The sequence below is a fragment of the Sciurus carolinensis genome, chromosome 7 (assembly GCF_902686445.1).
Source record: "Sciurus carolinensis chromosome 7, mSciCar1.2, whole genome shotgun sequence".
Lineage (NCBI taxonomy): Eukaryota > Metazoa > Chordata > Mammalia > Rodentia > Sciuridae > Sciurus > Sciurus carolinensis.
In genome coordinates, this window is record NC_062219.1 from 84,840,215 (window position 1) to 84,861,142 (window position 20,928).

At 35.2% G+C, this 20,928-nt stretch overlaps 2 protein-coding genes across 2 annotated transcripts in view; one reads left to right on the forward strand and one right to left on the reverse strand.

The window, feature by feature from the left end:
- The window catches only part of Impg1 (interphotoreceptor matrix proteoglycan 1), a 136,683-nt gene that overhangs the window by 70,454 nt on the left and 45,301 nt on the right, over positions 1-20,928 (forward strand). The window lies entirely within an intron of this gene.
- Positions 20,010-20,378, reverse strand: LOC124988907 (60S ribosomal protein L22-like 1). Its single transcript, XM_047558735.1, has one exon. The coding sequence runs from the start codon at positions 20,376-20,378 to the stop codon at positions 20,010-20,012; it is 369 nt and encodes a 122-aa protein (XP_047414691.1).

The following is a 20,928-nucleotide window of genomic DNA, read 5'->3' on the forward strand; positions in this document are numbered from 1 at the left end:
TCCTTAGAACCTTCCTGTTGTGAATTCCTGCATAGAACTGTATGAACATTTTCTTGCTTCCTCCTCTTCACCTAGTCTCAGCACAGCTTGGATGCCTGTGTGGCACGAAGCCTCCCATCAGGACCAGGATTGGGGCCCTAGAAATGAGACACTAGCCTTAGGCACGAAAGTTAAGGGGCAGCTTAAAACTCAGTAATTAAGGTAATATGTAAATATAATATTTCAAAAAAAAAAAGTTATGCAAAAAAATTCATGATTAAAAAAATCCATTTTTTAAATAAAGATAGGCTACTGTTAGTTTTACAACCCTGCATTACTGTGCAGCAGAAATAGTCATTTCCTATCTGCCCATGGTTCCTGACCTGCGAGGCCCTTCAGACAGGTTTATGAGGGTTGACAGGAGTGCACACAGATTGGGCACCACAGGGTTTCAGATATAGTCATCCTTTACTGTAGAGGTTTTATTAACTTTTTCTTTTTGGTTCAAAATCTAGAAGAATATTTTGATAAGTGTATACAGGGGAGCACATTTCCCATTTTGCCTCAGGATCCAGTACAGTTCAGCACAAACACAACCAAGTCATGATTCCTAAACCTGTTTAACTGGAACTGCTTTCCAGACTTTGTCCAGCCTACACCAAATAAAGGAGTAGGAGGGATGGACTAATTCAGATGACAACAGAAACAATGTAGACATGGGCGTATGAGGATAACGAGGATTTGCTAAAAGTCACTAAGCCATTATTTTAGATGAGAAATGCATTAATTTTTTTCATGTATTCACTGAAATATAAATACTTTCCATCAGGGTTCTGGAATCAGCTTTCTATTTTCTCGTCGCTATTGACTCAACTAGACTATTTAAGATTGTAGTATGAGCTGATTCCCCCTGAAAACTACTGGCAGCCCACGCATATCCCCTGGATTAGCAGGTGATTCTTCCTCTCTCTGCCCTCTCACCCATTGTGTCTCTGTCTCCCTGCCTGAGCCAGTATTTTAAAATTCCTTTTTGGTGAGTCAGTTCCCTTCCTTAGTTGACCCATATCAATCAGAATCTAACCAAAATAATAATAATAATAAACATGTTATGCATTGGTTGCCATCTTTCTAAGCTAAAAACAGTCAAATATCACCAAATTTAAATTTCAAGCTATTATTCATAAGATAGGGAACTCAGAGGAGAATGGGGAAGTCAAACAGGAAAAAGGGTTACTCAGAGATTAAAATAGGCAGGACACTTCTGCCCCCACAGGTTAGAGACAAAGGAAGAGGGGCATTGCCAGAGCCCATGGGCCAGCTCACTTGAAGAAAGTGGAAAGCCTAGATCACCTGTCCTTTGGGAACTGGAGCCACACAGAACTGTTGCCAGAATATGCACTTGGTGCTCAGAGCGAAAAGGCCCCCACTTCTTCCTAACCTGTATACCACATCAACTAAACCCAGCCAGAAACAAGATTGGACAGAAGCCTTTGAAATATAACCTACAGGGGCCCATACCCTATCCCTACTTCCCTGAAATAGCATACAGAAAGGGAAGGGCAAGGAATAATTCTAGGGTCCAGGATTAGATCAGAGTCAGGGGTACCATCATCAAGAAGCAATGTGGAACATCTACCAGCATCCTGGAACATTGCTCAAGTGATATCAGCTGAGAGCTCTTGCCAGCTCATCCCCTCATTTCAATATTGTGGGAGTCACAAACACACATGGTCTTGTACTTCAAAACCTTCCCATTACTTATACTTAACTAAAAGCAGGAGGTTCTCTCCAACTGTGTTTTAGTCAGCTATTTCACTGCTGTGACTAAAAGATCTGACCAGAACAATTTTAGGGGATGAAAAGTTTATATGAGGGCTCATGGTTTCAAAGGTTTTAGTACATAGAAGGCCCACTCCATTCTTCAGGGCTTCAGGTGAGGATGAACATCATGGCCAAAGAGTGTAGTGGAGAGAAGCAGCTCACAGGAACATCAAGAAGCAGAGAGACTCTCGTCTCCAGATACAAAATATATACCCCATAGCCACACTCCCAGTGAACCACTTCCTCCAGCCACACCCCACCTGCCTCCAGTTACCACTCAATTTATCCCTAATGGGATTACTTAGGTTAAGGCTGTAACCCAATATGTTTCCTCCAAACCTTCTTGCATTGTCTCACACATGAGCTTTTGGGGGACACCTCACATCCAAACCATAACACACTGTATTAGGTAACCTAAAGTAACTAAATAATTGCTTATATTTCCAAGGAAATATTTCTTTGTGCACCCAAATCTATTTCAAAGAAATAAATAGCATCATAACTTGGGATCATTCCCATTTAATGACATCTTGATGCAGTTATCCATTTTAAATGCCCTTTAATTAAAGCAGTTTCACTCTTTTTTATACCAATTCTTATCTGTGTTCTTGTTTTCTTCTGCCCTAGGGACATTCTCTAGATGGACAAATGAATGAATGAATGAATGGTGGGATAGGTGTTAGAAGATGGATGGACATTAATAATAATGTTGACATTCCAGGTTATTAAACATGGGGATGTTCCCCAGCTTTTCTTCTATGGTAGTTGGAACTATAAACTGCTATGGTTGATGCAGAGCTATAGAAGAGAAATGTACATCTTCTTAATGTAATGTTTTATCTTCAAACCACAGTTAAAATGTTAAAAGTGGAAAGAGTTGATTTGCTCAGAAAGATAGCTGTCATTAGAGCATTCTTCACTGCTGGTGAGGAGAGTTGTTTGGATAAATCTTTTTTATTCAGATACTAAATAATAAACTGTTGCTTGAATCCTTCAGTTTTCTTCCTCATGGTCGCATTGCCTCTGTATTCAGCTTTTGTGGGTTGCTATAAGTGCCCCCACACACAGATACCATCATCACCCTAAAATATGTCCTGTAGAGTTGAATCTTTCTATGACTTAATATTAATATATGGCTAGCCTTTGATTTCTTCACATACAACTCATTTCACTTAATAAATCTTGCAAATTCTTCAAAATATGCTATAAAATAAAAGCAGACTAAATACTATAGTTTAAGCACAGTCGTCAATATCAAGGACATAAAATTAGCCAGGCATCTAAGGCACTAAGGGCAGTTAAAGTGCCTTTTGTAAATCATTTGGAAATGAGTACATGCTTAGAAACTTGAGTTGGAAATAGCTCCAATTGGAACTATTAAGGTATCCCCAAAAAAAGTTTATACTTCTAAGCTATCTTCTTGCCTTCTTGGCACATGCTTCCTTCTACCTAGAATATGCTGCACTAGAGTAATATCTTCAAAATATGTATTTACAAAATATGTATCAACAAATGTGTATACATATGTTATATGTATGACTCAGTGTGCATATATATATATATATATATATATCATATAGACACACAAGTATTTATGTGTGTGTGTGTATGAGAGTATATTTACAGAACCAACTTATAGAATGCCTTGAGGGAAAAAGTGATTCTTTTAAGTGACTGAAATATAAAATATCTTCTGCAGCTGTAACTCAGAAGAAAAAAAAAAACACTAAAAGCTATCATACCAGTTCTTTTCCTCCTTAGGATTTATATTCTATTAAGAAGTAAGCAAAGAAGTACGTTAACCAGCTTGGGTTGACAACAACCTAGAAATTCAAACATGCTTTTTAACATGCATTTGCTTTTTAACAAGTTCTTCAGATATATAACACAAAATGTCATTTATTTTTCCAAGATGACATTCATTGATATAAAAAGCATTTTAAATGTCAAATGAAAGAACATTTCTAAAGGAACTTCAGTGTAATCATGCTATGATTTCCTACTTGTCAAACACAAAGCTATTGCCTAAAGTTGAATTTTTTTTTGCCTTTAATTAATTTTAAAAGCAGAATTCTCCCTTTGTGGAATTCATTAGATTTTGGATTAAACATAAATATTTGTATAACACTTACTAGCAAAATACAATAAAGAATTAACCTGTGAATAAAGTAGGAACTAAGAGGCTTAAAGCAGAAGAAATATATTGTTTTATATTCTCCTTAGGGGCAGATCAGGGTTGGAATTGCACTCAGTGCTTCATTCACTGAATTTTCCCATAACAAGTTGTAGAACCTTTCCTCTACCACTATCTCAAACTTTTCCAGGAATCAGAATTTCCTCCAGTGGTCTTTTATCTTTTCTTTTTTTCCTCTCTCTCTCTCCCTCTCTTTTAATTTGTTCTTTTTAGATATACATGACAGTAAAGAGTATTTTGACATATTATACATGCATGGAGTATAACTTATTCTAATTAGGATCCCATTCTTGTGGTTGTACATGATGTGCAGTTTCACTGGTCTTGTATTCATATAAGAACATAGGAAAGTTTTGTCCAATTTATTCTACTGTCTTTCCTATTTCCAGCCCTCCTCCCTTCCCTTCATTCCCCTTTGTCTAATCCAATGAACTTCTGTTCTTCCGGTCCCCATACTTATTGTGTGTTAGCATCCACACATCAGAGAGAACTTTCAGCCTTTGGTTTTTTTGGGATTGGTTTATTTCACTTAGCAAGATAGTCTCCAGTTCCATCCATTTACCGGCAAATGCTATATTTTCATTCTATTGTGTATATATAACACATTTTCTTTATCCATTCATCTGTTGAAGGACATCTAGGCTGGTTCCATAGCTTTGTTATTGTGAATTGAGCTGCTGTAAACATTGATGTGGTCATGTCACTATAGTATGTTGATTTTTAAGTCCTTTGGGTGTATGCCAAAGAGTGGATAATTGGGTCAAATGGTGGTTCCCATTCAAGTTTCCTGAGGAATCTCTATATTGCTTTCCAGAGTGGCTGCACCAATTTGCAGTCCCACCAGCAATGTATGAGTGTACCTTTTTCCCCACATCCTCGCCAACACTTAAAGTTGCTTGTATTCTTGATGATTACCATTCTGACTGGAGTGAGATGGCATCTCAGTGTAGTTCCAGTGGGCTTCTTAAAGCACTAATTGCTAAGTCCTACCCCAGAGTTTCTGATTCTATAGTTCTGAGGTAGGGCAAATTTCATTTCTAATGGAGTCTCAAGAGACTCAGATGTAGGGGGAAGAGAGCTTGGAGAAGCACAGCTTCACCATAATAAAACTATAACTTATATTTGGACTTTAACATTTTCAAAATTTCAGGACTTTTTATTTAATTAATCTTACTTTTAACCATCTTGTAAGATCCAACAGGTTCTTGTCTCTCCATTTTACAGATTATCAATAAAAAATACTGTGGGTTCTCCTCCTTTACTCCCTATTTCAAGGAATACAAATGGCATTGGTGAAAGTGCCCAAGACATGAAAATAAGAATCATCCAAGATGCCCCTCATTCCACTCACAACCAGATGCTTTTCACATCACAGTGAAGTTACTCTCTGTATTATGAAGGTCCTACTTTCTTCCATGTCTGTTTTTGTTTTCTTTTCCTGATGTGCATTGATACTCATGTTTAAATTTTTCTGAGAAATTTTCGTGAAGTTAGCTGGGTGCAGTGTAATCCTGGCGGCTTGGGAGGCTGAGGCAGGAGTTCAAAGCCAGTGTCAGCAAAAGCAAGGCACTAAGCAACTCAGTGAGTCCCTGTCTCTAAGTAAAATACAAAATAGGGTTGGGGATGTGGTGGTTTAGTGGTTGAGTGCCCCTGAGTTCAATCCCTCATACCAAAAAAAAAAAAAAAGTTAATATATATTAAATCAGGATGGGTTATCTTCTATACATAGCTAATGGATTTTTGTCTTCTTTTTAGTACTCATGAATCTAATTTCTCCTTCAAATGTGCACATTCTGTTGCACTTATTTGTAAACAGTAATCATTGCATAAGTGTGTTGGTGTCTGAAACTATTCTCCTTGAAGATTGCTAGGCATGGTGGTGAGGCCTCCTCTTCAGGTGGGAACCTGAGTTGCTAATCCCCCAATACAGTATGGAATCAGATTCCCATTTTTCTTACTTGATTTAATTTGCTTTTCCTTATCTCAAGTAATTTGACTCTTCAGTCTTTCAATTTCTCTATTTGGTTCATTAATTTCAGCACTAGCTTCATCAAGGCCTAGGGTTTAACAGGGTAAGCTGCTCTCCGGAGAAAAAGTTTATTGCTAAAAAATGCAATTACTCTTTTGTCGTGAAACTTTATGAGGAATATAAACTAGACTTTTGCTAAATTGTCAGGCTTTCTAGTGTTAAAATGCCCCTGATGTAATTTTTCATAACTCAAAATGTCTACAGTCTGTGTTTTCATTGTAAAAATGTTTCTCTGGACTCTGCCTGATGTTAACCCAAACTTCAGATTCCAAACTCTCACTAACCAAAGTGAGAAAAGGAAGGACCTTGCTTGTAAACTTGTCTCTCCCAACACTTGCAGTTATACTACCCAGAAAACAGGATTTAAGAGGTTTACAGATCCACTATTAAAAGGTAAAAGTCTGACCTTTTGTTACATGTGACATGTCAGTAATGTTAGTCAGCCCATGTGTTCCTGACTGGCAGGGTCATTGTTCAGTGCTATAAGTAGAAATTAATTCCTAAAGATTCAGCAACTCCACTTTGTTAGAAGTACCCACTCCCAGCTCCTTTTCCATCTGGCTCTTCACAACATATACCATTTCTAGCACCTTGCTAAGCTACCAGTTGTTCTTTGAGACCATGAGTGTACCTTCCAACTTCCAGGACATCTTCACTGATACTATATTAATAGTTTATCAGTCTTTCTATGCCTCAGTCTCTGTTTCTTCACTGTGGTAGTGACAATGCCTCATGAATTGGTTGTGACCTTTGGGTATAATGACATACACAGAAAGTGCTCAATCAGTTGCAGTTTGCAGTATTTTCAGCTACTGCAAGCAAGTGAAGAAAGGAATGTATTTTTCTTGTTTGTTGCTAGTTTGCAGTATTTTCAGCTACTGCAAGCAAGTGAAGAAAGGAATGTATTTTTCTTGTTTGTTGCTATTGCAGCAATGCCTTGCAAGCACCTGGCAGGTGATAAATATTCAATAATTTTGCCGAATGAATGCAACCACAAATACATGGATGGATGAATGATACCCTGGTAAGGAGGCAAAGAAGAACTTTTGGCTTTTTTTGTGAAAATAAAAAGGATATGTTAAAAACTTTATCACCGATTCTATCAGAAATTAATTGTGAATAAGACTTTAATTTATCTGAGTCTCAGATTTTTCATTCATATGTGGTGTAACAACACCTACTTTGCCTTTCTCAGAGAAGTGTTAATAGACCTAACCAAAATAAAGAACAAACCTATAGGAAAGAAAGCAATAGCAAAATATGTCAGTAGTGCAAGTACACTGGGGACAAGCATGTATTGAAATGTTACAGTGAAGCCTACTAATCCATACAGTTAACATGAGTTAGTAATTATAATTTTAAAGGAAAGTACACTGAGACTTACTAAAAGGAAAGAGAGAGAAAGCACAAAAAATGCATAGCCTTCAATTCAAAGTCTCAGGCACAGCAAAGCTGCAGTGCATGTGACTGAGTCAGAGCAGAAGGGACCAGATGCACATAATGCCCAAAGCAAAAGAGGGAGAGCCAAGACAAAAAGTCCAAGGAAGGCTTCGATGTGTTGACTATTTGAGTAACTGATATTGAATCAAATAATGGGAAAAATTGGTTTGTTGTAGGAAAAACATTATAAATCTGTACACAATTCAAATATATCTTTTGTGATATATATTAAAACCTGGGAGGACCATAACAGAGAAAATATATGGAAAGACTCTTCAAGATAGAAAATTTTATTCCTTTGCAAAGAATAAAATCTCTTGGTCTTTTGCAGCTAAACCATTACATTTAAAGGGTGTACCTTGAAGCCACTCAAAACTTTGAGATTTGGAGAATTCACAATTCCTGCTTTAAAAAGATTCTCCAAGTCTTCCCATCCAAAAACTAAGCACCTCTAAAGAAGGTTTCTTGCTAACCCTGCTAGGTCTTTAGTCCTCCTGAAATTCTTTCTTGAATGAAAGGAGGCTTAAATAAATTAAATACACACTTAATTCTTTAGCAGAAATCTTATACTACCAAGTTCCAACCAATTAGAAAAACTATGAGATTAATTAAATTGATTTAGGTTTTCTCTTTCATATTAGAGAATGCTGTATACTAAAAGAATATTATACACATTATTAATAATATCACAGGAGTCCTATTTTTATTATACATTTTATATCTTAAAACAATTTACCTTTTATATGCCAAAAATTATTTTTTTCAAGTACCAATTCCTGTAATTCACTGGCTACACCTTAGAATCTCCTGGAAACCTTTTCAAACATACGCATTCTGGGTCCGTCTCCTGATGTCCAACTTCAGTTTCCTTTGCAGAAGAGCTCAGGCATGGATGAAGTTCTGAAGACTCCTCAGAATTCTATTATTCACTGAGGGAAAAGAATCACTTAGCCTTTTGATTCAGGATCTCCTAATACCTCAACTGAAATATATATAAAACCAAGGGGGTGGTATAAATACTGAACTCAGGGCCTTGTGCATGCTAGGCCAGCACTCTACCACTCAGGCACATCTCCAGCCCAAAACTTAATTTTTAAAGGTGTGAAATGAATTTATGTTGAATATTTTATTTACCAATAAGGTGGTTAGTTAATGAGAAAATGAATAAGGTGCTACCATTGACTCAAAGAATCCAAAGAATAGACCAAATACAAGCCCTGGGTTGACAAACTATAACCCTGTGGGCCAAATCCAGACTACCACTTGTTTCTCCATAGTCTACCAGCTAAACATGCTTTTTAAATTTCAATATGGTTGAAAAACATCAAAAGAATTGTGATATTTTGTGATGTGAAAATTTTATTTAATTCAATTTAAGTGTCTATCAATAAAGCTTTATGAAACACAGTCAGGTCCATTCATTGACTACTTCAGAGCTGCCAGAGCAGAATTGTGTAGTGGTAATAGGGACTATATAGTCCATACAGCCTAAAAGCTGTCTTACTACTTGATCCTACTAAAAAAAAAATTGTCAAATCTTGATATAGGCAATCAGGAATACTGACACAGATTTACAAATTGATGCAAAACTAATCAAGATCCACTGGGCAATAAAATGTAATGTTGGAATCATCTCTCATCTCTTTCACAGGGGGATAATCAATGCCAACTCCATCAGTTAAAACTCATTTGCATCTCTATGGACTAGAATTATTTATGTTACCATTAGTTTTCTGTAGTATATGGAGTAAGATAGTCCAATCAGAGACAGTGAAAAGCATGGCATCATCTAGAACTGGACAACTCCCAAAGGCCTGCTAGGTAATGCTGAGCATTCCATTGAAAGAGACTCAATGGAGTTTAAATCTTAAATTCATCCCCAATTTTTTCACACTTTTTTTCTAAAATTAACTGAATTACATTAACTTTTTGAGGACATCAGAGATGTTCTCTAATCAGAACTCATTTTATTGCAGGTATGCTTGGGACATGGCCAGATCCTTTATTCTATAACAGATTTTCTCTGCCTGCTCTAGGAACTTGGCATAAACCAGAAACTGACTGCTATCAATGGACCCATAAGTTTGAATGACTCATTCACAGACTGAACACAAATCTTTATTGGGCATGTTGCAAAGTACTCCATGTTTTTTGGTCAGAATTTTTGCCACTGTGACCAAAAGACCTGACAAGAACAATCAGAGGAAAAGTTTATTTGGGGGCTCACAGTTTCAGAAATTTTAGTCCATAGATGGCCAGTTCCATGGTTCTGGGCCCAGGATAAAGTAGGACATCATGGCATAAAGGTGTGGCAGAGGAAAGCAGCCTGGGACAGGAACCAGGAAGCAGAGAGAAAGAGAATATCCCCTCACAGTGGACAAACTGTAAACCCCAAAGGTATGCCCTCAATGACCCACCTCCTCCAGTCACACCCTAGTTGTCTACAATCACCACCCAGTTAATCCCTATCAGAGGATTAATGCATTGATTAAGTCCCAATAATTTCAATTTTAAACTTTCTTGCATTGTCTTACACGTGATCTTTTGTAGGACACTTAATATCAAAACTATAACACCATGTAAGGTAGTACCAAATGTAAGATCCAGGCTCTGCCTTCAGGAAGCACATATAGTCCTGACACAGGCAATTCTAAGCCTACGGAGATAATCCACCATACATCTGATTGACTTGATTTTACAATTTCTTACCTTCCCCAATGTAAATATATCGGCCTCTAAAATTCTTACCCATTTCTTTCATTTGCTGGTAGGAAAAAAAAAAAAAAAAAAACGGCATAAAAGCTAAATCACTTAACATCCTCTAAAATGCATCTTTGACTTTAAATTGTCTTTATGTTCATTTAAATTATTGGATATTGGTTGCAATTAAGAAAACCCACATTGAACATACCTTCAGTATTTTCAGGATATTTTTGTGAAAACCTTTTATGGAGTAAACAATTTTCCAGATATGTATAAAATGTTTGCATTATCTTTAAAATAGCTCTTGCTTTGATCTTTGCAGTTCACAGTCAAAATTGTTTAAGGTCATTCTCTGATACTCTCTAGAAGCCTGACTAGCCTCTCCATCATATATTAGTTTTGCTTTTACAAATGATTACAGCTTGTGTTTCTTGAAAACACAAATAATTGCACTTTCTAATTTTTGCTTTCTTACCTGATATTTGCTTTGTTCTTCACCACATCCCTAAAACAGGAAGGGCAGTTCTTAGGAGCCTCATTTCACAAATGCAGATCCATCAGCTAAGGAGAGTTAGGTTTCCCTTTTATGCTTCCCAAAGCCCCCTATGTGTCCCCTTTTGCAACACCTGACTAACTTGAAATTAGATAGGTGGACTTGGAGACTGAAAGTTTCCAACCACAAAGGCTAGGTCTGCTCACCATTCTAGCCTCAACAGTGAAGTGAGGTGGAGTCTGTGCATTGGACAAATTTTTTAACCTCTCTATGACTTGGTTTTCCATCTGCAATGGTCATAATAGTACTTTATCTCATAGTGTTCCTAGGATGACAGATTTAATATATACAATGCTCAGAACTGTGTCTAGTGTGTGCCAAGTACTTAAAAAGTTAAAGAGGTTATTGTGATCTAGTATAATATCTGGCACAAAGTCAGGAGGTAATAAATATTCATTAAATGAGGGAAATAAAAGCAGAAATGAATCAAATATTCAAATAATCCAATTCCAGTGCTCTTTTCTCTTCTTCAATGCTTTCTTGAATATAGAGAAAACTTAATATAAAAAAAAAGCCAGGAATCCATCAAACTATCAAACATGGATTCCACTGATTTTCTATCAAAATGATAGCCGCATTAACTGAAAACGTTCACTCCTTTGGGTTTACTGTTCCAGCCCTGGGCTGTAAGTCTAGGTATCTATAAAATAACAATAAAAATGTAGTTCTAGCAATTGATTTAAATTACCATTTTATTCTGGCACACAGTGAGTGTTCAATAAATGTTCAGAGAATGATTTGTTTGGAGATTGAATGAAGAATGCATACGTGCATATAATTGGTGAAGCCAGAGCACAGAGCAGCAGAAGCACAAAGTGTACTGTACCAATAAAGGAGGGATACAATTTTATTCAGATTAACGATAGGGAGAACAATCATTAATGAGGAAGGTCTGAAAGGTCTGAGCAGGTTTTATGGATGCAAGTGAACAATGCGGCTGTCCACAAGTCTTATGGGAGTCATGGGAAAATGTGGACAGCAGGTTATACCTGAGTCCTGTGAGGAAGAGAGTAGTTCTTTGCAGTTTGCCCTTCCCCTCCCAGGACACAAGAGAGAGAGAGAGCATGTCAGAAAATTCCAAAGGCAAAGGGGGTGTTCTTAACATAGTTATTTCCTGATAAGCTCAGGTAAAGTTCACAAGTTGTTGCCAGCAATTCTCAGTGTAAATGACACTTCTCCATACAGCGCACCTTTCCCATTGGTGGGCACAGCAGGTCGGGGAGTGGAGCACTCTTGGGTAGCTACAGTAATGGGAGGGCACTGCTAAAATGTAGTGCTGAGTAATTCTGCAGTATGCAGGACAACACGACACAGCAAAGAAGTCCTCTGTTTCCAACAAAACTTGAGTATATACTTTGAGATACAATATTAGCACAACTTTATGGTGTATACTATAATAAATATATATGTATAACTGAATAAATGTGTAATGATCAAATCAGGGTATTAAGTCCTTTCATCTCCTAAAACACTAATCATTTCTTTCATACCCTTCTGGTTATTGTGAAATATATTTGGCTGTTATAATCCTTAATTACCCTACTGTACTATGAGAAACCCAGACTGATTCCTCCTACCTAGCGGTGTTTTTTTGTCTCTTTATCTAACTTCCTTCTATTACCCAACCATCCTATACTTCCCAGTCTAAAATGACAACTATTTCTTTCCTTTCTCCTCTCTATGAGATCCACTTTCTCATTTCCACAAACTACTAAGAGGATGCAGTATTTGTCTTTCTGTGTCTGACTTACTTCACCTAACATAGTGACCTCCAGTTCCATCCATGTTGCTACAAATGGCAGGATTTTATTCTTTTCATGGCTGAATAATATTCCATTGTGTACATATACCACATTTTCTTTATCCACTCATCCATTGACAGACACCTTGGTTGATTCTACACCTTCATCACTATTGTAAATAGTACTGCAATAAACACATATGAGTGCAGAAACCTCCTTGATACAATGATTTCAATTCCTTTGGGTATACACCCAAGAGTGAGATTGCTAGATCGTATGGTAGTTCTACTTTTAGCCTTTTAAAGGAATTTTAATGATTTTATTCATTTACAGTCCCATCAACAGTGCATAAGAGTTCTCCTTTCTCCCCATTCTAACATTTGTTATTTTTTAACTTTTTGTAAATAACCATTCTAACTGGGGTGAATGATTGTGGTTTTGATTTGCCTTTACCTGATGATTAGTAATAATAAGCATTTATTTATATACTTGTTGGCCATTTGTAAATGTTCCTTTGAGAGATGTCTAGTCAGATCTTCAGCCAGTTTCTTAATTGGATAATTTGGGGTTTTAGTTTTTTTTTTTTTTTTTTAGTTCCTTGTATATTCTCAATATTAGTCCTTTGTCAAATGAATAGTTTGCATGTATTTTCTCCCATTCTACAGATTCCCTTTCTTTCTTTCTTTTATTTTGATTCATTGTACACAAATGGGGTACAACTATCGTTTCTCTAGTTGTACATGATATATAGTCATACATTTGCATAATCATACATATACATGAGGTAATAATGATGTTTGTCTCATTCTATTATCTTTCATTCCCCCTGCCCCCACCCCACCCCTCATTTCCATCTACACAATCCATCCTTCTTCCTTCTTCCCTTACTTACCCCTCTGATTATGTATCATCATCCACTTATCAGAGAAATCATTCAGCCTTTGGTTTTTTGGGATTGGTTTATTTCACTTAGCATGATATTCTCCAACTCCATCCATTTGCCTGCAAATTCCATAATTTTATTCTTCTTTATGGATAAATAATATTCCATTGTGTGTGTATATATACATATATATACACACAATATATATATATACACACAATGATATATATATATCACAGTGATTATATGTATAAATATATAGATATATCACAGTTTCTTTATCCATTCCTCTATTGAAGAGCATCTAGGTTGGTTCCACAATCCACCTATTGTGAATTGAGTTGCTACAAACATTGATGTGGCTGTGTCACTGTAGTATGCTAATAGAACTTTTCCTTTGTTTTGCAGAACTTTCTTCATTTTATTTAATCCCATTTGTCTGTTTTTATTTTTGTTGCTTGTGCTTTTGGGATCCCATACAAAAATCTTTAACCTATGCCAATGTTGTGGAGTATTTCCCCTGTGCTTTCTTGTAGTAATTTCATAGTTTTAAGACTTAAATTTAGGTCTTTGATTCATTTTGAGCTAATTCTTCAGTATGATAAGAGGTAAAGATTTAGTTTCATTCTTCGACATATTTATATCCAGTTTTGTGGGCACCACTTATTGAAGAGACTATCCTTTGATCAGTGTATGTTCTTAGTCAAAATTCAGTTGATGTATTTACATGGTTTATTTTGTGGTTTAATTTCTCTGTTCCATTTCATTTTTCTGTGTCAGTTTTTAATGCCAGTACCATGTTGTTGGGGTTACTATTATTTTGCATATTTTTTTTATTTTTTTGTTCCCACATTTTTGTATTGGTACATCATAGTTGTATATGATGGTGGAGTTGTTATTACATACTTGTATATGCATACAGTACAACAATATAATTTGGCAGACATCATTTCACAGTATTGCCCTGCTTTGCATAAATTTTAAAGTCAAGCTCTTGTTTGTGTCTTTGTTTTTGTTTTGCTTAGGATTGTTTTGTCTACTCCAAAATTGAGTGTTTTGTAGTCCCATATAAATTTTCTGATTGTTTTTTCTTTTTCTGTGAAAAATGTCTTTAGTATTTTGATGGGGATTGTGTTGAAGCTATAGATTGCTTTGGATAGTAAGGTCATTTTAGCAATACTAATTCTTCTGATCCATGAACATGGGATATCTTTCCATTTTGTGTAGGTGTCTTTGTGTATCTTCTAAAATTTCTTTTATTAACATTTTATAATTTTCATTATGGAGGCTTTTTAATTTCTTGGTAAAATGTATTCCTAAATATTTTTAATTGGTAGCTATTATGATTGGGATTGCTTTCTTGATTTCTTTTTTAACAAACCCATTCACTACGCAAGGTGTTTGTATATTGATTTTGTATCCTGAAACTTTTCTGAGTTTATCAGTTCTAATGACTTTTTATGGAGTATTTAAGTTTTTCTAAGTATAAAATTATATCATCTAAAGACATGGATAATTTGACTTTCTCCTTCCCAATTTGGATGCTATTATTTTTCCCTTGTCTGATTGCTCTTGCTAAGACTTCCAATACTGTGTGTAATTATAATGTGAGAGTAGACATCCCTGATTTATTCTAGATCTTAAAGGAAATACTTAAAGCATTTCCCCATTCAATATGATCTTTGTTGTGGGTTTTTTGTATCTACTCTCTAATGTTTTATGTTCTCCTATTGAGAGCTTTAATCATGAGAAAGTATGGGATCTTATCAAATACTTTCTCTGCATCTATTAAGATGATCATATGGTTTTTGTTCATCATTCTGTTAATGTGGTGCATTACATTTATTGATTTGCAAATGTTAAACTATTCTCACATTCCTGAAATGAATCCCACTTGATTGTCATGTGTGATCTTTATGACATGCTGCTGAGTTCAGATTGCTAGTAATTTCTAGAGAATTTTCACATCTATATTCATCAGAAATACTCTGTAGTTTTCTTTCTTTTGTTGTGCCTTTTTATTGTTTGGGCATTGGGGTAATTCTGGATTCATAAAAGAGTTTGGCAGCATTCCTTCCTACACCATTTCTGGAGTAATTTACTAAGAATAAGAATTAGTTCTTCAAATGTTTTGTATAATTCAGCTGTAAAGTCAGAAGATACTAGATTTTTTTGATGGGAGACTTTCAATTACAACTTCAATCTCATTATTCATTATTCATTATTCATTATTGGTGTGTTTAGATTTTCTGTTTCTTATTGGTTCAGTCTCAATAGGTTGCATAAGTCCAGAAATTTACCATTTCTTCTAGATTTCCCAATGTGTTAGCATAGAATTCTTCATAGCAGTTTCTTAGAATTCTTTTTATTTCTGTGGTTTCAGTTGTAATGTCTGTGGTTTTATTTATTTGGTTCTTCTTTCTTTTCCTTTTGGTTAGCATAAGTAAATGTTCGTCAGTTCCATTTCTTTCCAAAAAACCAACTCTTTGTTTCATTGAGCATTTGTACTTGATTTTAGTTTCAATTTTATTTATTTCTGTACCAATTTTCATTCTTTCTTCCCTTCTACTAATTTTGAATTTGGTTTGTGCTCTGATTTTCTAAGTTATTGTGGTGCATTGTTAGGTTTTTTATTTGAAATCTTTTGGTTTTTGATGTATGAATTTATTGCTATAATCTTCCCTTTTAGTACTACTGCTTTTGCTATATCCCACAGATTTTAATATGTTTTTATTTTTACTTATTTCAAGAAACTTTAATGTCTTTTTAATTTCTTCAATTGCTCATTGGTTTCACTCTCACAAATAATAAAATAAACATGGACCAAAGGTTACATATTTAACAAACTAATTAATAGGAAAATGAGTAATATCTTATGACCAGTTCAAAGGAGAATTTAAACAATACACAATCATCAACCAGAAGTGAAATAAATGTACTAGTAAATGTAGGAAATTGGTAAAGACCTACAAAGAAATCATCACTTATATTCTCAGGAAAGTCCTTTGCAATTCTACGGACAAGAATAATCTGCTTTACTATGAGTATTCTATAAACAAGAGATTGCAAAGACCATAAAAGGTACAGCAATCACAAAGACTGGAAGGTGCACCTGATAGGAGATTTAAGTCTTTCACATTTAAGTCTGACACTCCTTTTTCCACGTGAGTATAATTTTAAAGATGTATTTCACGAAGTTTTAATTAAATTTGTATTTTCTAAGAATACAACTCATTAGTAAATTAAAGGAAGATTGTATTTTGTTTTGGTTGAACTTTACTAAGAGATAACCAACATTTCAGAAAATTATTTATTTCTCTCATGACAACTAAGATCATGATGATTTTGTTGCCAATACAACATCTAAACTGTTCTGTAGCTGAGGAATCCACAGTGATATTAATGATGTTTACATGTAAGCACAAGCATAACTAATTTATTGTCTTCTGGTATTATGGTATAGTATGTCTTTCAAAATACATGTTTTGTTGTTATATATTTTCCTTTTCTTTCTTAAGTTACAATTGGAACAATGTATTGACTACTTTCAAAATGTGTATTAACTATCCTATATTCTCTTTTAATTTGTTTTTATCTATTTAACCTTCATTTTATAACCAATTCATGCTAGTTCATCCCTATTTTAACCTCTAGTTAAAAGAAATAGCATAACTTTTCAGTCATTGATATAAATACATAAAGCAAGAAAAAAATAAATAATTCATCTTTCCATGGTCAGATCCATTGCTAAATTAGAGTGGGGTTTAAAAAATATTTGTTAAGAAGTACTTGAATAATAATAATAATAATATGAAATACAGGCTTCCCTGTAGGGCAAATCAAAACAGAGATCAAAGTGGATTTCACTTGTTCCATTCCTTCACATTGCACGCAGCAGTTATGCTGCTTCTTTTAAATTTTACAATAATTAAGTTGCATCCTTGAGTTAACTGAGCTTATCTCTGTATTCCATGAATACTCTTGCGTAGGAAAAGAAGTGAGATCTGTCAAATAGAGAAGTCCAGCATGGAGATAAAAATTATATTCTCATCACAAAAACTGTATTTATTTCACTGTCTTCCACTATTTATTTATCTATTTATCTACCTATTTATTTATGTTATTATTTTTATTTATTCATAGGATTTTTTTCTTCTTTTTTATTTTTTTTAATTTTTTATTGTAAACAAATGGGGTACAACTTGTTTCTGTTTGTACATGAAGTAGAGGCATACCATTTGTGTAATCATACATTTACATAGGGTAATGATGTTTGATTCATTCTGTTATTTTTTCCTTCCCTCCCACCCCTCTCACCCCTCTTTTCCTTCTATACAGTCCCTCCTTCCTCCATTCTTGCCCCCTCCCACCACCCATTATGTGTTATCATCCACTTATCAGCGAGATCATTCCTCCTTTGGTTTTTTGAGATTGGCTTATCTCACTTAGCATGATATTCTCCAATTTCATCCATTTGCCTGTAAATGCCATAATTTTATTATTGTTTATGGCTGAGTAATATTCCATTGAATATATATATACCACAGTTTCTTTATCCACTCATCAATTGAAGGGCATCTAGGTTGGTTCCACAATCTGGATATTGTGAATTGAGCAGCTATGAACATTGTTGTGGCTACATCTCTGTAGTATACTGATTTTAAGTCCTTTGGGTATAGGCCGAGGAGTGGGATAACTGGGTCAAATGGAGGTTCCATTCCAAGTTTTCTAAGGAATCTCCACAGTGCTTTTCAGAGTGACTGCACTAATTTGCAACCCCACCAGCAATGTATGAGTGTACCCTTTTCCCCACATCCTCACCAACACTATATTGCTTGTATTCTTGATAATCACCATTCTAATTGGGGTGAGATGGAATCTTAGTGTAGTTTTGATTTGCATTTCTCTTATTACTAGAGATGTTGAACATTTTTTCATGTATCTGTTGATTGCTTGTAGATCTTCTTCTGTGAAGTGTCTGTTCATATCCTTAGCCCATTTGTTGATTGGTTATTTGTATTCTTGGTGCGGAGTTTTTTGAGTTCTTTATAAATTCTGGAAATTAGCGCTCTATCTGAAGTATGAGTGGCCAAGATTTTCTCCCACTCTGTAGGCTCTCTCTTCACATTGCTGATAGTATCCTTTGCTGAGAGAAAGATTCTTAGTTTGAATCTGTCCCAGTTATTGATTCTTGCTTTTATTTCTTGTGCTAAGGAAGTCCTGTTAAGGAAGTCTGACCCTAAGCCAACAAGTTGAAGATTTGGACCTACATTTTCTCCTATAAGATGCAGGGTCTCTGGTCTGATTCTGAGGTCCTTGATCCATTTTGAGTTGAGTTTTGTACAGGGTGAGAGATAGGGCTTTAGTTTCATTCTGCTGCATATGGATTTCCAGTTTTCCCAGCACCATTTGTTGAACAGGCTATCTTTTCTCCATTGCATGTTTTTGGCACCTTTGTCTAGTATAAGAAAACTGTATTTATTTGGGTTCGTGTCTGTGTCCTCTATTCTGTACCATTGATCTACCTATTTTGGTGCCAATACCATGCCGTTTTTGTTTCTATTGCTTTGTAGCATAGTTGAAGTTCTGGTATTGCGATACCCCCTGCTTCACTCTTCCTGCTAAGGATTGCTTTAGCTATTCTGGGTTTCTTATTCTTCCAGATGAATTTCATGATTGCTTGCTCTATTTCTGTGAGGTACATCTTTGGGATTTTAATTGGAATTGCATTGAATCTGTATAGCACTTTTGGTCGTATGGCCATTTTGACATTATTAATTCTGCCTATCCAGGAACATGGGAGATCTTTCCATCTTCTAAAATTTTCTTTAATTTTTTTCTTTAGTGTTCTGTAGTTCTCATTGTAGAGGTTTTTCACCTCTTTTGTGAGATTGATTCCCAAGTATTTTATTTTTTTCGATGCTATTGTGAATGGGGTAGTTTTCCTAATTTCTGTTTCTGAAGATTCATCACTTATGTATAAAAATACATTAGATTTATGAGCATTGATCTTATATCCTGCTACTTTACTGAATTCACATATGAGTTCTAAAAGTTTTCTGGTGGAATTTCCAGGTTCCTCTAAATATATAATCATGTCATCAGCAAATAGGGATAGTTCGAGTTGTTCTTTTCTTATTCGTATCCCATTAATTTCTTTGGTTTGTCTAATTGCTCTGGCTAGAGTTACATAGACAATGTTGAATACAAGTGGTAAAAGAGGGCATCCCTGCCTTGTTCCAGTTTTTAGGAGGAATGCTTTCAGTTTTTCACCATTTAGAATGATATTAGCCATGGGCTTAGCGTAGATGGCCTTTACAATGTTAAGGAATGTTACCACTATCCCTATTTTTTCTAGTGTTTTGAGCATGAAGGGGTGCTGTATTTTATCAAATGCTTTTTCTGCATCTATCACAATAATCATGTGATTCTTGACTTTAAGTCTGTTAATATGGTGAATTACGTTTATTGATTTCCAGATGTTGAACCAACGTTGCATCCCTGGGATAAAACTCACTTGATCGTGGTGCACTATCCTTTTTTTTTTTTTTTTTTTTTTTGAGAACAACTTTTTTATTCACTGATAGTTCATCGTTAAGACATTTCTTTTTCATATGTGCTTCATTTGTTTTATTAAAAAGAAAAGCCCTAAGAAGGGTGACCAGTTAGTCCTCAGACTCTGACCAATCTTCATCTTGACTAATCTGGAAATAACGAAGTTCGTAAGTCTCCTTGTCAGATGCAACCACACGAAGCCAATCACAAAGATTATTCTTCTTAAGGTATTTCTTGGTAAGATATTTCAAATACCTCTTAGAGAACTGTTTCTCAGAAACAACTGTGATTTTATTCTTGAAGCGTTCAATGTGAACAACGTTCCCAAGATTTCCAGTTTTCCCATTGACTTTAACCTTCTCCCTCAGAAACTGTTCAAAATTTCCAGAATCAAAAATCCCATCTTCTACAGGATGAGTAAGATCCAAATTAAACTTCCAGGTTGTTCTCTTAGGCTTCTTGTCTTTCTGCGGCGCCATCTTGGACAACTGGCTGTGTGATCAGAGAGCGCACTATCTTTTTAATATATTTTTGTATGTGATTTGCTAAAATTTTGTGGAGAATTTTTGCATCAATGTTCATTAAGGACATGGGTCTGAAATTTTCTTTCTTCGATGTGTCTCTGGCTGCTTTAGGTATCAGGGTGATATTGGCTTCATAGAATGAGTTCGGAAGGATTCCCTCCTCTTCTATTTCATGGAATACTTTGAGGAGTATTGGAATGAGCTCTTCTTTAAAGGTTTTGTAGAACTCAGTTGGGAACCCATCTAGTCCCGGACTTTTCTTTGTTGGTAGGCTTTTGATGACTTCTTCTATTTCATTACTTGAAATTGATCTATTTAAGTTGTGTATGTCCTCCTGGTTCAGTTTAGGTAATTCATATGTCTCTAGAAACCTGTTGATGTCTTCAAGATTTTCTATTTTGTTGGAGTATAGATTTTCAAAATGGCTTCTAATTATGTTTTGTATTTCATTCGTGTCTGTTGTGATTTTTTCCTTGTTCATTCCAAATTTTAGTAATTTGAGTTT